This window comes from Folsomia candida, unplaced genomic scaffold (genome assembly GCF_002217175.1).
Source record: "Folsomia candida strain VU population unplaced genomic scaffold, ASM221717v1 Fcan01_Sc002, whole genome shotgun sequence".
Classification (NCBI taxonomy): domain Eukaryota; kingdom Metazoa; phylum Arthropoda; class Collembola; order Entomobryomorpha; family Isotomidae; genus Folsomia; species Folsomia candida.
Window position 1 is genome coordinate 7,218,272 of NW_019091194.1, and position 18,126 is coordinate 7,236,397.

At 37.2% G+C, this 18,126-nt stretch overlaps 7 protein-coding genes across 8 annotated transcripts; 5 read left to right on the forward strand and 2 right to left on the reverse strand.

Annotated features, from left to right (window-relative positions):
• The first annotated feature begins 211 nt into the window (after nt 1–211).
• On the forward strand, nt 212–5,507 carry LOC110842685 (adenosine deaminase). Of its 2 annotated transcripts, none has more exons than XM_022088468.2 (11): nt 212–392; nt 478–1,781; nt 1,869–3,642; nt 3,744–3,805; nt 3,917–4,042; nt 4,133–4,271; nt 4,333–4,567; nt 4,651–4,731; nt 4,823–4,876; nt 4,951–5,098; nt 5,190–5,507. In XM_022088468.2, the coding sequence occupies exons 3-11, from the start codon at nt 3,571–3,573 to the stop codon at nt 5,410–5,412; spliced, it is 1,140 nt and encodes a 379-aa protein (XP_021944160.1). In that variant the 5' UTR covers nt 212–392; nt 478–1,781; nt 1,869–3,570; the 3' UTR covers nt 5,413–5,507. The 2 variants fall into 2 exon arrangements, with proteins under 2 accessions (XP_021944160.1, XP_035703150.1); XM_035847257.1 differs by having other exon boundaries at nt 213–392; nt 1,866–3,642.
• Nucleotides 335–878, forward strand: LOC110844377. Its single transcript, XM_022090563.2, has 2 exons — nt 335–392; nt 478–878. Exons 1-2 carry the CDS (start codon nt 335–337, stop codon nt 876–878), a joined length of 459 nt encoding a protein of 152 aa, XP_021946255.1.
• Nucleotides 1,553–2,722, forward strand: LOC110842686 (short-chain dehydrogenase/reductase family 42E member 1). The gene is made up of 2 exons (XM_022088469.2): nt 1,553–1,781; nt 1,866–2,722. The coding sequence occupies exons 1-2, from the start codon at nt 1,553–1,555 to the stop codon at nt 2,720–2,722; spliced, it is 1,086 nt and encodes a 361-aa protein (XP_021944161.1).
• Nucleotides 5,508–6,223: 716 nt separating the features above from the next.
• LOC110842688 (trypsin-1) lies at nt 6,224–7,412 on the forward strand (the record flags this gene model as incomplete). Its single annotated transcript, XM_035847176.1, has 3 exons — nt 6,224–6,488; nt 6,581–7,003; nt 7,094–7,412. Coding segments are annotated over 3 exons (867 nt in total), but the record flags the coding sequence as incomplete, so codon positions are not given.
• Nucleotides 7,247–9,299, reverse strand: LOC110842687 (alcohol dehydrogenase). Its single transcript, XM_022088471.2, has 6 exons — nt 8,750–9,299; nt 8,475–8,673; nt 8,187–8,332; nt 7,972–8,074; nt 7,590–7,891; nt 7,247–7,533 (listed from the first exon to the last, which is right to left on the reverse strand). Exons 1-6 carry the CDS (start codon nt 8,897–8,899, stop codon nt 7,399–7,401), a joined length of 1,035 nt encoding a protein of 344 aa, XP_021944163.1. The 5' UTR covers nt 8,900–9,299; the 3' UTR covers nt 7,247–7,398.
• An 858-nt stretch (nt 9,300–10,157) lies between these two features.
• On the reverse strand, nt 10,158–12,894 carry LOC110842684 (5'-3' exonuclease PLD3). Its single transcript, XM_022088467.2, has 7 exons — nt 12,076–12,894; nt 11,819–11,993; nt 11,508–11,752; nt 11,349–11,424; nt 10,997–11,268; nt 10,756–10,918; nt 10,158–10,663 (listed from the first exon to the last, which is right to left on the reverse strand). The coding sequence occupies exons 1-7, from the start codon at nt 12,186–12,188 to the stop codon at nt 10,298–10,300; spliced, it is 1,410 nt and encodes a 469-aa protein (XP_021944159.1). The 5' UTR covers nt 12,189–12,894; the 3' UTR covers nt 10,158–10,297.
• Nucleotides 12,895–13,094: 200 nt separating this feature from the next.
• LOC110843320 (SID1 transmembrane family member 2) lies at nt 13,095–17,805 on the forward strand. Its single transcript, XM_022089280.2, has 15 exons — nt 13,095–13,748; nt 13,848–13,990; nt 14,082–14,234; nt 14,297–14,444; nt 14,526–14,609; nt 14,691–15,034; nt 15,118–15,583; nt 15,698–16,069; nt 16,140–16,191; nt 16,375–16,453; nt 16,554–16,732; nt 16,800–17,026; nt 17,100–17,296; nt 17,402–17,453; nt 17,533–17,805. Exons 1-15 carry the CDS (start codon nt 13,449–13,451, stop codon nt 17,593–17,595), a joined length of 2,859 nt encoding a protein of 952 aa, XP_021944972.1. The 5' UTR covers nt 13,095–13,448; the 3' UTR covers nt 17,596–17,805.
• The last annotated feature ends 321 nt before the right edge of the window (nt 17,806–18,126 follow it).

Consider the following 18,126-nt stretch of genomic DNA (forward strand, 5'->3'; position numbering starts at 1 on the left):
CAATTAGTCATTTCACCAAGTGCAATGATAGGACGAAGTTTTTATTGCATCGTGTCGGTGTGGCCAACTACAAGATAATCCGTATCCATTTACATGATGATTCATAATATCCCATAATAATTCACCGACATTTTAAGGCTTGCCTATTATTTTTTTATATGCAAATTACACGGATTATTTTTAATGTAATAAATAAACAATAAATCACGGTAAATCAAAAATATATAAAATCGGAACCGGGGCAGAGAGTCTATTTAGCAAAGTCACACTTGCACCAATCTGCAGTCCTCAACGATCTTTACTCATCACAAAAATATAAATACTTGTCGCTGCTATGAATATCCTGAAAACCTTTGTCGTACTCGTCATTATCGTAGGGGTCTACGCTGAAGGTAACTAAATGTATTTTACATGTGTGCATTTTTCTCAAAGATGACAATGACACGTAGATAATGACCTATGGATATTATTTTGCAGACGATCCCCGCTGTCCAGAAAACTGTGAATACCAGCCAGTTGCCTGCGAATGCGCTGTGTTCTTCCAATGTCGTGACGGCGTCTACTCTGAGTACCGCTGTCCGAATGGTCTCCACTTTAACGCCGCCACCAAGGCCTGTGACCGAATTGAGAATGCTGCATGTTCCTTGGAGCCTGAATTTTGCTGTGAATGTAAGCATATAGGAGAGCCTTGCAAAAAGGACTATATTTTCCAGGACTACGACCGCTCCGTCCAATATACCGGGGATGAAAATTGTCTGAGGGAGACTCGCACGTGTGGACACGGATTAGTATGGAACCCAAATGCAAATGATGTCGGAGGAAGCTGTGATTTTACTCACAACATTCCAAATTGCAGAAACAATACTATTCAACTTTAATTTGTATCAAATATCATTTGAATCAAATCGCTTAAAAATGTAGTTTATTTATTGTGTGTTACAAAAAAGTATGCAGTTCATCGGAGCTGTTATTTATAAATATATATCCATATCTGCATAATCGAAATTATATCTTGTTTGACTCCAACATGCATGGCACCGGGCACGGTTTTAGATATATGTATATTTTATTTTCATATAATTTCGGAAATTTTATGTCTTAAAAAATTTTCTGAATGGGGCTTGCTGAGATGGTGACGCAAGACGGCCGAGATAAATATCAATCTGAATCTGAATATCAAATCCTAGCTATGCATAAATACATATTTAAGTTTGCCTTATCATAAAACACCACCACCAACCACCACTGATGATCCATGTGTGCGTATACGTTATGTTATATGTATGTACACTTTAGCTTGGAATAGCCCGTGTTTTATCCAATGGCCGAAATATCTCTTCATTTCTACTGTCCCAATGTTCTAATTCAATAATTTTGTAACCAATTAACTCATAAAGACAGCCATAAAGAAAGTTTTCAATTTTTTGCAACTTCTGTGGTTGATTATCTAAGACTCTATCGAATTTTGACTTCGCCGAATTCGTAAATATGTGCATAGTGCTTAAATAAAACCCGTCGTTAATTATCCATTCCTCAACTTGTCGATCTGAAAATGCGTGTTCTCATTGTGGGTGGGGGAGGTTACATTGGTTTCCACATTGGTCTCGAACTGGCCTCACGCCAACATGAAGTTACACTATTTGATCTGCATCCCCCAAATCCGGTCTGGTATGACAAATCCGAAACATGCCCCCTTCCATTTGTGACGGGGAGCATTTTATGTCTCCCCGATTTGGAACAAGTTCTCTCCCTCTCTAAAGCAGAGGGTGTCATCCATTGTGGTATTTCATAGTTACAATTAAATCAACATACATTTACTGCACATGAGCGACATAGTACGTATTTACTATTTATGTAAATTACAGCAGCGCATGGAATGTCCTCCAGAGAACAACTTCCATCCGCTTCATCGCTTACCGAGTCGATCAATATTGATGGAACAAGTCTACTCCTCAAGGTCTGCTCAGGACCATCATCTTCCGTCACGAGTTTAGTATACACGTCAACTTTTAATGTGGTTTTTGGCTGCGACGAGATCATCGGAGGTGACGAAAACCTTCCATACTTCCCCCTTCATCGACATTGGGACAATTACTCCATCAGCAAAAGTGTGGCCGAGCGTCTGGTTCTTGCTTCGTCTGGAAAAAATAAAAAGTTTCATACGTGTTCTCTTCGCTTAGCGGGAGTGATGGGAGTGGGAGAAACTCGTCACCTCCCACGAATCGTAGCTTCTCTGCCCTTTCTCAAATTCCGGTATGGCAACGCTAAGGTACAATTTGTGGGAATAAAGAACGCTGTACAAGCTCATGTAAAAGCGTTAGAAAAGTTGCACGATGACCCTGATGTGGTTGGAGGAGAGGCATATTTTATCAGTGACGGGAAACCGATTGAACATTGGGAGTACTTCAGACCCTTAATTGAAGGTTTAGGATATACATATCCCAAATGGGTATTGCCAGTTGGACTCATGTGGATTTTTGTACTTTTGGGACAATTCTTTTTAAGAGTGTTTGGGGAAATATGGGGGGCTGGAAGAGGATTATTTCTGTCGCCGGCAGAACTGCTGAAAACGTCGGTGACACACTGGTTTTCGATTGATAAAGCAAAACAGCATTTTGGTTATGCACCAGAAGATGTAAATGATTTAAGTGGTGTGCTACATGAATATAGGAGAAAAATGGGGCTGTCCCCACTCCTAAAATTTAGGAAAAATGATACTTAAAGGAAGATTATATCAGTAATGTCTCTTGTTTCTTTTAAGTATGATGCGTTCAGTTTTGTATTTTTCCATTAAAAGTAATAAAATATTTGTGAGAGAAGCATTGTACAATGTACATCCTTCTGGACCTCATATCACCTCCAGCCTATGACAACTTTGATTGACGTGTGAGTTATCTCAAGTAGGAAAATAACAGACGAACTGAGGATGAGTTTTCATTGTGTATTGTATGTAGAAAATGCTGACAGCAACACTTTTCCCTCTGACTGTTACAACAACCACAGTTTAACTTTCTCAGCCTTAGAAACTATTGGTTTGTGGACTGGGTTTTATCAATTGTGTTACGAATCACTGGATGCTGAACTGGACAAAACAGCTATTATAGAGATTCATATGTATGTATATATTGTCAGTAATCCATAATTAGACTTTGACCTTGACTGGTCTCTCTCAAAATTATCAGTTCATGCAATAGCCTCATCCTTCCTCGACTGATTTTATTGATGTATTGTTATGGTATGAGGTTGATGTAAAGAACCTACTGAACTGGTCACACACCCACTTTCATCACTCAAATAAACAAATTCACTTTCAATCAAAAATTAAATAATCGATAATCACTTATAACTTATCAGCTATCAAAGAGTTTCCATTAAATCATTAACGTACATATTTATATGCATGCATCTATGTGCATACATACATATGCCAAAAATCATTAACTGCATAACACCATTGACTAGCACAAGCTGTATTACCTTTGATGGTTTGGAATTAGACTGGTCATAGCATACTAGACATAAATCTCTTGATTTTAACTCTAAAGAAAGTGATTAAAGTAAAACTTAAAAATGTTTGGCGTGCAACGAACGAATCGTGGCGGTCATCTTGTCCTTGACACGGTTGACAGACCACTTACTCGGGTAAGCTATTGGATTACTCGATTTATTCAAATAAAAAATCGTAATCACGAAATCTAACCAATATTATCTTTAAATACTGTTATTTCCATGAATAATAAAAGGTGGAACTACACGTACATATTGATGGATCCATACGGCATGAAACAGTGTATGAAATTGCAAAGTAAGGATTTTAGCAATACATTCATGTTTTTACTATTTATGCAAAAGTTATATGGGTTCGATGGACTTAAGATTTCCTAATATAATAATTTATTATTATATTATACTTCAGAGAAAAGAAATTACGCCTCCCAGGTCGTGGCACCTTTGAAGAACTTGTGGATTACCTCGTGGTTAAGAGTCCTACTGATTTGTGTGGATTTTTATCCAGATTTGACATCGTTCTTGCTTGCCTCAAGTACAGATTTATATATTTAATATTGTCGTAATTTATTAAATAAGTGTACCAGATCGGATGAAGTCAATTAATGCACGTATCACATTGTAGGGGAGACCTTGTTTCGATTCAACGTCTCGGCTATGAATTTGTAGAGGATTGTTCCAAGCATGGGATTATTTATGCGGAAGCCAGATTCTGTCCACACATACTGATTCCCGACGATATTATCGCTGAACAGAAAAGTCTGGTGAGTCAATATGCAATTTGTTACTTTTTTTATGAATCTTTGATATATTTCGATTGTTCAGGGCGAGTCAACCCCATCCAGTAAAAAATGGGTATGGGATGTTGCGTCTGCTCTCATCAAAGGTTTGCGACAAGGTCGGACCGAATTTGGATGTCACGTAAATCTAATTGCAACCTGCATCAGGGGAATGACGCCTGTCTGGTATACGGAAACGATTGAACTTTTACTCGATAAGAATTTTCATGGCGGGTATATTGCCGGGTTGGATATTGCGGCGTTACCAGAAACAGCGTGTGGTACAAAAAAATACAAATATATTTCAATACAGATATTTTTTCGGAAGGAATTGCTAGCAAAATACTTAATTACGCGGTTATAGAGTCACACATGATTGAAAAAGAAGCTCTGGATCTTTTTGATATGGCTGTGAAACATGGAATTCACCGCACCGTTCATGCTGGTATATATTCGGTTATTGAACCAGTAATAGTTTTGATTGATTTTAAGAAATAAGTTTGCGTCATCATCTCATATTTCCGGTTTATTCCCAGGTGAATCTGGTGGAGCATTTCAAGTGATGAACGCACTCGACTTACTTCACGCAGGTTCGAAATTTTGATAAGTCTATAAATGGTTAAGTCGTGGTTAAGTTAATCGTAAGGAATTTGAATTCGCACAGAAAGGATTGGTCATGGATATCGGATCGTGGAGGATGCTTCAGTTTACAATAGAGTCAAACAAGCCAATATACATTTAGAGTGCTGTCCGTGGTCCAGTTTACTCACTGGAGCAGTTAGTCTTGGGACGCATCCTCATCCCATTGTCAAGTAAGTATTTTAAATATTTTACAGCTTTCTCTATTTAACTAAATAATTATTATTTACTTTAGCTAATTTAAGCTTGGATTTTTATTCATAGATTCTTCCAGGATGGTTTCAACCTCTCGATAAACACTGACGACCCCACAATGACTGGGACTAGGTTGGATGACGAGTTCAAGCTTTTGTCAAACTGGGGATTATGTGAGGCTCATTTTGTGCGTGCCAGTTTTAATGCTGCTCGATCGTGCTTTCTTCCGGAAGGAGAGAAAAAAGATTTAATACAAAAATTGGGCAAGAATTATGGAGCAATTCTTCTCTAAGCTGTGCATTTGTACACATGACTATAATTGCTTTTAATTCCTTATGCATCCTTTTATTGAAATAAAATTTTATTGTGACAAAATATTTACAATAATATTCAATCAACAATGTCAACAAATTCTAGGTTAAGAATAGTTTGAATCTTTAAAGGGGAATTCTCCTGAGACGAAAGCATACCTTAAACACAGATTAATTAATCAGTTTATACATAAAGTGAACGAGTTATGTACTGTGCGGGTGGAGCTTAAACCTACGGCCTCCTGAAGTACCTTGTGCTGAGACTAGGGTTTCTCGTGAGTTTAGCTCCATTCGCACAGCACATAACTAACTCACTTCAAGTTTAGTATATCGACGATGTTTATTAATTAGTCATGCGTCATAATTGAGATACACATTAACCTTGCAAATTTTTGTGTAAATGCTACGTTTACAAGGGCATGCACAATTCTAAGGTCAAACACGATCTGGCGAAAATCAATTATTGACTATTGCATAATTAATTATCCGCAATAAGTACTTTGGCAAATGAAATAAAGGTAACATGAAGAAATCAAACAGTCTTCATTTAGTTACTAACAATAAGTTGTTGGTTGAGCATACGGTAGTATTTTAAATATGGTAACAGTTTGCTCTTCATCATTATTTTTCTATTATTTCGTTGTTATCCATCAGTTAATTTTTACACTGATCAGTTGTAATGTCATTAGTGCAATTGATTCTTCTAAAAGTACACGATGGCGTCCGTCAACCAAAATAAGTTCGAACTTACAAATTTATTTATTATTTCATAATTGTCAAAATTAGTGAAAAATCAGTTTTGCGTTTTTGTTTATTATCCCCAAAGAATATCCTTCCGTTGCTGACTTCCGGATCGTCGGTGGAGAATTAGTCACTAATCCTGAAGAATTTACATATCATGTATTTATCGAAAAAATTTGGAATTCTACCAAAATTTTTAAGTGTGGTGGGGCAATTTATAATGAAGAAATAGTCATTACCACAGCCCACTGTTTATACTTTCCGAAAGAATTGGGTGGCGAATTGGCTAAACCTAGGAAAATCTGGGTCACGGCAGGTTGGCACATATGATGGATTAATGAGAAAACGTTAAAAAATTCGTTCCTTGTTTGCTAGAAAACATTGTAATATTTGATTGTAATGTTTTAGGGACGCATGATCTGATCACGAAAGACCCAGAAGTTCGTAAATTTGAACAGGTTTCTTGGGCGAGTGAGTTGTACCCGCATCCGCTTTTCCGCTATACAAATTTGTCGTCAAATGGCTCCCAAACTCAGGGTCAAATATTTCCTGTTCATGATATCGCCCTTATCCGTCTCAACAAACGGTTAAGATTTACTGAACGAGTACAGCCCATCCAACTCCCGGATTCGGACAACTTTATAATCAAAGGAAATGGGACAGTGGTCGGATATGGGAGGAAGGAAGTGACGGGGCGGTGGACGCGAGTGCTGAGAAAGGTGGACATTCCTTTAGTGGAGTGGTCAAAATGCAAAAAAGTTTTCAGTGGAGTTGCCAATGTGTCACAGGAAATGTTTTGCACGGGGACGAAGGAAGGCGGATTGACCCCTTGTAAGAATTTATGCCATTAGTCTAGTCGGGAAACTGGTGACCTTTTATGAACCAATGAAAATTAACACGATATATTATGCATTTATTAAGGTCAAGGTGACTCTGGTGGAGGTATAACATGCAATGAAGATGGTCATTCAGATCGGAAAATTCTATGTGGAATTGCTTCATTCGGTGCAAAAAATTGCGCAAATTTTTCTGTTTATACAAGAATTTCGGCTTATCGAACGTGGATACAGAGCATTGTGGGGGATGGCAAGGAAAACTAAGTACTATTTATTTAAGACTTTTCAATTACAATTAAATAGAAATTAAGTACATGTAAATTATTTTACTCTGTTCACAAAAATTGCTTGCTTTAAGATGTAAAGATATAAGATGCAAATATACTGTAATTATGGAATATCAATGGCCACACATCCTTCAATTTTTCCGTCTTTCAAATCGTCCAGTACATCCTGAATTTCTGTAAAATTCCTTTTCCTGATTTTACACTGAATTTTCCCATCAGTTGCGAGATTTAAGGCCTCCTGTTCACCGATAAAAAGTGAAGTCCTGTGTTTTGACAGAAATTTGTATTGCATACCTGTAAATCTAACCGCGTGCCCACAATGGATCCTCGAATGGTGATAGCATTAAGCACCATGTCAAAAACGTCCACCTCAAATTTCCCTGGCGGTAATCCAATAACCACAACTGTGCCTCGAGGTCGCAAATATTTGACTGCAATGCTGATAGCTGAGGCTACGGGAGCGATTATCAGTGCGCCGTGAGCACCAGCCCCTCCGGTGAGAGATTTTATGGTAGAAACAATGTCTTGAGTGGACACGTTCACGGTAGCATGAGCACCAAGTGAGGTCATAAAGTCACATTTGGATTGCGAGGTATCTACAAAATGATACAGCCATTGTCACCACAATAATATGCGATCGAAAACCAATCGATTATTTAAGTAATCCTGAACTCACCGACTCCAATAACTCGCATTCCCATCGCAAGTGCGTATTGGATCGCTGCATGTCCCAAATTTCCAGACCCACCGACAATAACAACCCACTGACCAGGATGTACCTTTGAATATAAATATATAAATATAAACAAGTGTTAAAGCTATTGAGCTACAATTAATTATGTACATATTCCAATGCTAAGCAGATTGGACCTCTTTTACTTATTTATATACCTCTGAAACTTTCAGGCCTTTGTAAACAGTGACACCTGCACAGCTTATAACCGCAGCTTGTTCACTGCTTAACGCCTCCGGAACTGGAACAGCAAAGGCCGCATCAACAATGCAGTACTGGGAGAAAGTTCCATGAGATGTGAAGCCTAGAATTAAATGATAATGATTATATGGATGTAGATTATTTATCATTAAAGTATTGGATATCATTAAAGATTATGTATCAGTTTTTGAGAAATTAAAATATTTGACTGGTAAAATGGATGAAATTTAAATGTTTTCAAATACCTGTTCGCTTCTGCTGGCTACACACCGTTTCCCATCCACTCCAACAGTGTTCGCATTGACCACATGAGGAATGAAGCCAAGGGACAGTTACTCGATCACCAATTTGCAGAGTTGAATTGACATTGTTTACAGATTCCCCCAACTTGACCACGGTACCGACTCCCTCGTGACCAGGCGTCATTGGGAGAGGACATTTAACCTGAAACCAAACGAGGACACATTCTACATATTCATTCGTTCTATCTATCCACATATATACAAATATGCGCACTGACCTTCCAGTCCCCCATTTGCACGTGGACGTCGGTGTGGCATACTCCCGAAACTTCCAAGCGAACAAGGACTTCACCTATCGATGGGCTGGGAATGGGCACTTCTTGAATAACAAGAGGTGAGCCGTGCGAAACGACCTGGGCAGCTTGCATCGTGTGTATTTTCAAAAATCACTGTATCTGTAATAGTAGTAATAGTACAAATATCTTCGCAGAATATACAAAAAAAGTGGATACTTCCGTTTTGCCAAGTTGTTAACAACTATTGTTCCTGTTTGTTACTCCGATATTGAACTCGACGTTTGATCTTTTTATATATAGCACTCTATGAAAGATTATTGTTAACTTTTACATTAAAATGTAAATATTTTGAAGCACGTACACACGAATCTTTGACAGAGGATGAATCCACCTGTTCTTATATTGGAGATGTGAGTATTATGGATGTAGTGTATACATGCACATGCATGTTACGTGGTTTTGGTCTGATAATGCTATTGTTTTAAATATTGTAGCAGAGATGCGAGTTGGCCGTCACGTAGACTAGAATGACTCTAGTGAATTCAGATATATAACCGGTATTGCTACATGGAAAAGTAGAGTAAAATTGGCAAATACCATAGTGTACTCACAAGCTAAAAGCATATGAATCAGAGTGGGTGGATAATCGATCCAGGCAGGAGGACTCACTCCGAAATCCCGTGGTCTGCTTCGGATGTTGTGTAACGAAAGAATTGCATGGGTTAATATACATACACAAAAATAAATTAATATTCGGGAGTTGTCTCTATGTCATTTTATTAAATGTAAATTGATAATTTGGTAGTTTGAAAGAACTCGTGTGTCACGGTTTATAAACTGGACTCGGAGAATATCATATATATTTCAGCATTGGAGACTTGGAGACTGTATGGCCTTTTTCTTTAGTGGGTCCCGTAAGGATGATACAGTTTCGAGGAGTAATTGGCAAGATGCTTGCATGCTTATTTATTGATACGTAGGTTCGGTCAATTAGTTTGCATTTTCAAGTTCTGAACAGATTAGTTGATCGTGCATCTGATCTGAAAACTTCAGATATGCAAAATCTGTATCTGAAATTTTAGGATCAGGTTTATCGCCTATCTGTTCTGAATTATCTGATCCGTTCGGAACTATACACACTTAGGGGTAATTTATGTTATAATTTCTAAATAAAACACTATTTTTGACATAATAAATTACCCAAAGTAAATTATTCTGCAGAATAGCATAAATATGTAAATATGCACTAAAATTTGTTGACATGATTTATGTCCATATTTCACTAAAATTGTAATATAGTAGGTCTATTGTACGTTTTACTGAACAATAGATCTAAATATTTTGATGCATTTAAAATAATTTACGACACTTTTTATGTATCAATGTTTTCTTCATTCGAGATGCAATAAAAAGTTTAATTTAAATACGGCGAAGACAATAGGGTAATTTAAACCGTTTTTATCATTCAAAACAATTGGATAATTATCTATGAACATTCGCCCAAGCTGTATGTTGGAATTAAAATCTGACTTAATACATAGCATGTACGAGAAACATAAATGAAATGGCGGAACTAATGGCATTTGAAGATGCCGTGCATTTTAATGGGGTTGGATATTCATCAGGAAAGACTTCTTCTAACGTGAGCGAATATTCCGAGTTCCAGTCTCGCTCAAAGACGGAGGCGACCTGCATTCTCAAATCGGCCCCTTCTCCCCCCGTCCTGTTTGCAGGTTTCGCTACAAAACCAACCCCCCCAGACGCAATAAAATAGTCGCCCGACCAATTTGACGTCCCGATGTGAGTAGAAACATCTGTGACAACGTACTTGTTATGGTTTACTCGAGAAAATGGGATCAGTGCTTGGTCCTCATCCGCAGGAACCACATACATTTTCTGTGAATATGAATATAATAAAGTTTCTCATTAAGTAGTCATATAATTCAATACTTCCCGATTTTGACGACTACTGATGACTTTTGTATTACCACTTGAATATCCACGTTGTCATAAGCTTCTGTCATACTTCGCAACGACGAAAGAAATGCATGTGCCGAAGAGCGTGTATTGCTCCATTTTGCCATCAATAATTTGACTGATACCCCACGTAAAGCAGCATTTCTAAGTGTATTGTCCAAATCTCCCCAATATCTGTAAAATCACACCAATCAGTTCGCTCATAACTGACATATTGACATACTAACAAAGATATGTGTATGTAAGTATTACCGTAGTGGGGGATCAAACATTATGAGTGGAAAGTAATCCATAACAGCAATATGAATAAATTTTTTAGCATCGTCCATCACATGAAATATTGCGTCCAAATCAGTAGTTCGCCCATTTGGACATAGTTCTGGGGGTGCGCTTGAGACAAATGCCGAGTATGAAATGCCGTCCGAGGTGACTGACACGGGGACATCTTCGTTGAAGGGGGACTCATACTCAACTGGCCATTCTTCTGGAATTTGAGCAACTTCAGTGCCCAACTCCCAGTATACCTAAAATTATAAAAGGTCATAATTATAAGCATTGGCTTCGCGAATAGTAGCTAACTGAAATTGATATTTAGTGTCCTCACATCAAACGTCTTTGCCATATCTCGTGCTATGCAAGGACAATTCTTAGCCACCAGTCCAAGTTCTTTGACTTGGGTGCTGTACTTGGACACAGGATCAATGCAAAATTAGCATAAAAAACAACCTAGTTCGATAATTTAAAGTCATATTTATTTATGTACAGTGCTCTCCAGTCCAAGTTGGACGACCCCAAGTACACGTGTTTCCTGTCAACCACCCACATTTTCGTGTGTAAAATTCCTGCATTGAGTAGACGCGTAAAGTTTACGTCGCGAACATCTGCGCCAACCGCTTGTAATTCCCCAATGTCTACATTGGGGAAGGAATCGGTATCAATATGTTTGACAATCCTGATTTGAATTCCATTTCTTGCGGCAGCAAGCAGCCCATCAAGGATTTCGTCGCCCTATGCATATTTAGTAGAATATATATGGCATATCAGTATCATGTGCTTTAGGATTAAGTAGCTTACCTGGTTCGAAGTAGGGTGAGGATGGTTAGGCGTGTCATAATCACGAAGTGTCCAATAATACGACGCAATCTCAATTGTCTCCGTCGCAAGAGTGATAAGATCAGACCAAGACTGAAAAGTAGTTGAAAAAGTGGAAGGGGTCATTCCATCAGGAATTGTTTCCGCTATGGACAAACTGATAAAAAATGGTTAAAAATACAGGACCCTTCATGTAGACATGTATAATTTTTTATTAATGTGCAGATGCCTCAACTAACCTGCACTCGTTTCCACAAGCCCACTCATCCGGATCTCCCTGTCGTCTTCCCAGGACACAGGAGCAATGCAAAATTAGCATAAAAAATAACACAGTTCGATACTTTAAAGTCATATTTATTTCCGTCTACTATATATTATAATTTAATGAGAACTTGTTAAAACAATTATTTCATGTACGAATGTCTGTAATGAGACTGTGTCATTTAAAGGGCAAGTTATTGGACACGATGAGTTTATTGTTATCTGACAGATAAGTCGATTATCCATTTTCACTCCCGTGGGAACAGGAATGTGCAGATTATGTTGGCTAAATAATTACTGGACATCATGTTTGACATGTCATTTTAATTGATGCACAATTTAATTAATTTTTACTACAAAAATTCAGATACTTTTATCATACTTCATAAATACATATATGTACATAAATTCCTACTTATCAGTGTGTAATATTCTATCAAAACTAGTAAAATGTTATGTTCTCAACTATTTAATTGAGTCCTAATCAAACACTAATCTAATCAGTAAATCTTTTTGTGAACGACTCGGCTACTCGCTAATGAATTTAAGTAATGAAGAAGCTATTTTTTAATAAGCTCACAATTTAAGTACTTATGTATGTAAGGAATGTATGTAGATCTGACGAATAAGTAGGTACATTATTTATAACAACATTTCTATGTGGACGGATGGTATCCATAATTTAAAGCTAGTCAATGATAAGAATAACTTAATCTATGCATAAGTAGGTAATCTTACTTATTTATCAATTGAAGTTAGTTTTGTTTGATCATGTGTATTAATCAGTCTGACGATAACCTACCTACCTGCTTATCTACAACGACAACCTTATCTCATCCTCTGCCGAACCCCGTCGTCCTTCTCCAATAGCAATAATCCAACATATTCACAATCTCATCAACCGTTGTCACCTCAAATCTCCATGTTTGCACAAACCCAAAATTAGCATCAAAGACATATGTACATTAATACACTCACTCAAACATCATTGCGTCACAACATGTAGTACCTCATTTCCTTGCAATTATTATTAAATGTACACTCAGTTTGCTGATTACTCATCAAATACACCATTTGTACAAGTACACTGAATATCCTCGAAATAAGCTTTATGTACATATTAACCGGCATATATTTCATTGAGTATTTATTCATTCATCTTTTTGTCATTTTTCTGCAGCACTTTCCAACTACTTAATTCAGAACATGCACCTGTCTATTTGGACAAAATTAAAATTTTACGCTTAGCATTTTTATTATTAAGTCGTTGAACTTGCAAACAGTGCCAAAATCACTGTTTTTTGCATCTCGGTAGACTTATGTTGTAGCATATTTGTTGAATCAAAGCAAAATGCGATTCTCGTCTCTTGAAGTCCTTAATTCAATAATATATGTGACACTCATTTCAATAAGTTTTGCGACTTGCTTTCCACAACAACCTCTGCAACCTCAAGATCAACGTCCTCCAAGAAAGGGTTCAAATTATCCTTCCCTCCCGATATCTTCGTCTGCAAGCGACGACGAAGTTATCGTAAGAAATTGTAGGTCTATCAAAGGTGTGGTGAATAGATTATATGAGCGAGCAGTCAGGAAGGATGAACCACTGGTCTTCATTTTCTATGTGGATCGGAAATATTTTCAGGATGCTCATGTACGTGAGATTTTTAAAGATCAGATTAAAAATTGAAGAAATATGTATATAAATGTCTTTACTGAAATTAATATGATAAGTTTGTTTACTATCTTGCAGAATACCAACTTGAGAATAGAAATGGAAGTTGATTACAGGACGACTCTCAATGAGCCTGTTCTTTTTGCAGTAGGGCAGAGAAAATACATCAGTACATTTGAGCTGCCCCAAGTTTTCGGAACCGAAAATGTTACACGAAGCACGTATGTGTACATATTTGATATTACTAATTACAAAAATTACTGAAAGACGAATTATTGTTGTTTTTATTTCCTTGTGTATGCATCAATGAAGACCAATATATTACACGGCAGGAAGAACACTTTGCATTCAAAGAAAGGATGCAATTATTGAGGGTCAAAATATTACGGTCCGTGTTACAACTTCGAGTATTGGATACATTAGTTATCGACTCAAATTGCATCTCACTTCGGATTTTCAACTCCCGTAATTATTGACTCGATTTGTTCAATTTTTTATGTAAATTAATATTAAGACTGCATTTGTAGGATGGGGAAAGAAATTTATCTCGACGTCTCACCTTCAAATACGAAATATCTAGGTTTTCAATCAAGTAGACCTGACCTTGGTGTTGTTAAAATTAAGGCCTCTTCAGCCACGGGATCATGCATGACGCTATCAATTCAACCCCCACATGTGAATAAACCTATCCTAAGAAACTATATTATTATTATTATCCCTTATTCTACACGTATTTATTGCTGTGAATTTTTGTAGTGCCCGATTTACGACAAAGAGGCAAGTGTGCGGCATAAAGGGCTTTGGCAGACCATGTCGTTCTCTGCTGCCATGACCTTGGAGGTACTTGGATACATTTTAAACCATATTTTTATTTGTAATGTATTTCATGTAATGAACAAACTATGCTACTTTGTCAATTAGTTGGTCAATCGCTTTAAAGATGGATTTGTTGTTGTGCTTGTGGCTCATGATTCTGACAGTAGGTGTTCAAAATCGGGATATATAAATCCTTATGACCTACCACCAATGCCAGGAGGAGGAACTAATAGCGTTGCAGGTGGAACAAATAACAAGTCCCCAATTTTCGGAGCTGTATTCGGGAGCGGTCCATCCCCTCGAAGTAAAAATGTGACGTTGATAATCACAAACGAAAGTTCCGTGTCTGGTTGGATCGTGTTCCTTGTGATGGCAATTCCAGTCTTTGTGACAATTCTCCTCGTAGTATTGGTCACCTGTCTCTTCAGAAATCGACACAATTGGATGAGGTACTTGTAATTACGGGATAAATAAGTAAAATTCCTGCGCATAATTCCAAATCAAGTTTAAAATTCAACTTTTCCTTATCCAGAGTTGAAGCTGAAAAGCAATTTAGACTGGCAGAATCGGAATCTGGTTTCATAAGTTCGGCAAAAGAATCTGGGGTTGCGCGACCACAACGTCTCAACATGCAACCTTCAGACGACCTGGTTCTCCATGATTTGGGCGTTCTGCCAAGTCCCACAGAAGACCCAGAAGATGCAGACTCTCCTGAAAGTAGACTAAATAGCTCGAGAGGTGAAGGTATTTTGAGCCCAACAATACGACGTCAACCCTCTGACTATTTAAAAGCACCCATAGAACGTTTCTATGAAAAGAAGGATGGTCAAAACAGTGGTGGAAGAATTCGATGGAGAGCAAATCTTAAAATCGGGGACTTTAACCAGAAAAATCCATTTGATACGAAAAAGTCTGGACGGCGATTTTACTGGACAATTGTTATCGTGGCAATATTTTATTGCATTCCTGTGTATCAACTCATTTTACATTACTTGAGGGTGAGAATTATTTATTTATCTACTTAAACTTGAACTGGATATGTGCAGATACGTATTTAGTCACAATTTTGCAAGTATTAAGTATGATATGCTAATTTAATAATTTTTGGTCAGGTTCTATATCGAACCGGCGATTACGACCTGTGTTACTACAACTATTTGTGTTCTCACCGACTTGGACTGTTCATTGATTTTAATCACTTTTGGTCTAATATTTCGTACATAATCTTTGGGCTTGCTTTTATCTTCCTCGTGGGTCGTAGGGCACATGCTATGAGTTTGGTGAAGATTTCAACAAGGCAACTTAGTCGAAGGAAAAGGACCGGGGGTGCTACAGGCTATATTGTCGAATATGATGATCAAACCCACCCTGGGTATCTGAAAAGATGTTGTGGATACGCAAAAATTCCAACACAATTGGGACATGGGATCCCTCATAACTGGGGCATTTTCTATGCCTTAGGAGTTGCACTTGCTATGGAAGGAGTACGGTTGAGATTACCTATTACCCTTAATTATATCTTGTATTTATTATGTAAATACACAAATCTTGCAGGTACTATCTTCCGCCTATCACCTTTGTCCAAATCAATCAAGCTTCCAATTTGGTAAATATTTATGGATATTGTATCCATGTATAAACAAGGCAAATTTTTCTAACGATAACAAGACCCTTCACAATTTCTAAAGTGAATTTGGTTTTGATTTTGTGAATTTTACAATTTGCAACTATCACGTGCATTTTTTTCACTCTATATTAATTGTACCATGAAATGTATTCCTGTTTTCAGATACCTGCTTTATGTATGTGATATCAGTCCTAATTTTGTTGAAAATTTATCAGTTCCGACACTCTGTGTATTTTGGAGCGTGAGTAATTCTTACTATATTGATAAATTTGTGTGAGTGGTGTGGTTCTACATATCACTGCAAGTTATGCTTATCATTGAACATTTATTTATTCCAACAGAAATCATACATTCCTTATTCTTGCTGCTTTCGTGCTCATTTCTGTGATTGGTCTGATGTTCGAATTCCAGGGGGATGGAGCAAAAAAGGCTTACAGATGGACATTTATTGGTTTCCAATTTGTCGCAATGCTACTCATTGCTACATACTTTTATAGTTTTGGATATATTCGATCTGGTGGTAAGAATGTGCAAATTAGTCTGTATTGATGCGTACATATGCCTTCATTACACTTTTGCACTTTCAGACAACCAAGGTTTCCTCACAGATATTAGAATTCTACGGAATCTTGGTCAACTAAAAGATCAGCAAATTAATGGAGATAGACTAATTCTCCCACTAATATCTTTACTCCTTGGAATTGCTGTCCTTATCTATTGTGAATTGACAAACATTGATTTCGCGACATACCTTTTATACGTACTAGTTTCCAATGTAATTGGTTCCACATTATACTATGTGGGAATCATGAAGGTATATAGATTCATATTTAGCTCACGTAATGGTTCCTAATTTTCATACAACTTTGATTGTTTTTTTACTCCAGCCATTACATGGAGAATTTAAGAATAACACTTGGGTTCAGCCGTGTCTGTACTTTTTGGGGGCAGGAATAATCGGTGGATTTGCAGTCAATTACTTTGTTCGGTCCCCAGCCGCGTGGGAATTATCTGCCGCAGCATCACGAGCTGGGAACGAAGAATGCATGGGCTGGTGGTTTCCATTCTATCCGTACTACGACAGGTTAGGCCTTTAAAACTAATTATTATCCAGATGATTTATACGGATTTTTTATGTCTAGTATAGTTTATTATCGCTATTAATATTTATTATGCATAAAAATTGCAGTCATGACGTATGGCACTTTCTCTCTGCAGCAGCTCTCTTCCTATCATTTATGGTACGTAATAGCTAATAAATTCGAGTACAGATCTTTAAAAGCTATAAAAGTGGTGCATAGTCAATATTATTTTTTCCAGGCTTTACTTATTGTGGATGACGACTTGTTGACAACTCCTCAGGATAAAATCCACGTTTTTTAACAGAACTCATCATCATTTACATAAAATATTATTGGTAATTAGCCTTAAATGTGCTACCGCGGCTGGTTGTCTATATTAATGGAGAGTCTGGCCATCCCATAAAAAAATATATAAATAAGGTTATTGTAATAATCTGAAAAATTAAATCAGGATGCAGTAAGCATAAGATTAAATGCCACGTGAATTATTCCAACTCCGACTCCCTCGAAATATTTCCAAGAACACGCATTAACAACAAATAAACATTCCCATGTACATATTTGTGTACATAGTTTGTTAATTCTGTTGTATTAAGCGTTCCATTGCCTTACTTTTGATACAAATACTGAATAAGTGGATCACACAATGCTTTTAGGTGGTAGATTACAGCGCAATAAAGAACAATTTGCGACATTGCTTACGTAAAAGTTCAGTCGGTCACAAGTAATTTAATTTACAAACCTATTCATCCAGTAACAAATACGTACATATTTATTAACCGTTTTTTCTTAACTCGACAGAGCTCACAATTCTGGAGTCAACATCGCACTT

Excerpts from the sequence above, each read along its gene's own strand:
- LOC110844377 (XM_022090563.2), top strand. The coding sequence starts at position 335 with ATGAATATCCTGAAAACCTTTGTCGTACTCGTCATTATCGTAGGGGTC. Across the intron at positions 393-477 it reads CGTAGGGGTCTACGCTGAAG|ACGATCCCCGCTGTCCAGAA; the intron begins GTAACTAAATGT and ends ATTATTTTGCAG.
- LOC110843320 (XM_022089280.2), top strand. The coding sequence starts at position 13,449 with ATGCGATTCTCGTCTCTTGAAGTCCTTAATTCAATAATATATGTGACA. Across the intron at positions 14,445-14,525 it reads TATCAATTCAACCCCCACAT|TGCCCGATTTACGACAAAGA; the intron begins GTGAATAAACCT and ends GAATTTTTGTAG. Across the intron at positions 17,297-17,401 it reads TTCTATCCGTACTACGACAG|TCATGACGTATGGCACTTTC; the intron begins GTTAGGCCTTTA and ends TAAAAATTGCAG.
- LOC110842684 (XM_022088467.2), bottom strand. The coding sequence starts at position 12,188 with ATGACTTTAAAGTATCGAACTGTGTTATTTTTTATGCTAATTTTGCAT. Across the intron at positions 11,753-11,818 it reads CTCACCCTACTTCGAACCAG|GGCGACGAAATCCTTGATGG; the intron begins GTAAGCTACTTA and ends AAATATGCATAG. Across the intron at positions 11,425-11,507 it reads AACTTGGACTGGAGAGCACT|CACCCAAGTCAAAGAACTTG; the intron begins GTACATAAATAA and ends GTCCAAGTACAG.
- LOC110842687 (XM_022088471.2), bottom strand. The coding sequence starts at position 8,899 with ATGCAAGCTGCCCAGGTCGTTTCGCACGGCTCACCTCTTGTTATTCAA. Across the intron at positions 8,075-8,186 it reads AAGGCCTGAAAGTTTCAGAG|GTACATCCTGGTCAGTGGGT; the intron begins GTATATAAATAA and ends TTATATTCAAAG. Across the intron at positions 7,892-7,971 it reads AATGCGAGTTATTGGAGTCG|ATACCTCGCAATCCAAATGT; the intron begins GTGAGTTCAGGA and ends ATCATTTTGTAG.
- LOC110842685 (XM_022088468.2), top strand. The coding sequence starts at position 3,571 with ATGTTTGGCGTGCAACGAACGAATCGTGGCGGTCATCTTGTCCTTGAC. Across the intron at positions 3,643-3,743 it reads TTGACAGACCACTTACTCGG|GTGGAACTACACGTACATAT; the intron begins GTAAGCTATTGG and ends GAATAATAAAAG. Across the intron at positions 5,099-5,189 it reads CATCCTCATCCCATTGTCAA|ATTCTTCCAGGATGGTTTCA; the intron begins GTAAGTATTTTA and ends TTTTATTCATAG.
- LOC110842686 (XM_022088469.2), top strand. The coding sequence starts at position 1,553 with ATGCGTGTTCTCATTGTGGGTGGGGGAGGTTACATTGGTTTCCACATT. Across the intron at positions 1,782-1,865 it reads AGAGGGTGTCATCCATTGTG|CAGCGCATGGAATGTCCTCC; the intron begins GTATTTCATAGT and ends TGTAAATTACAG.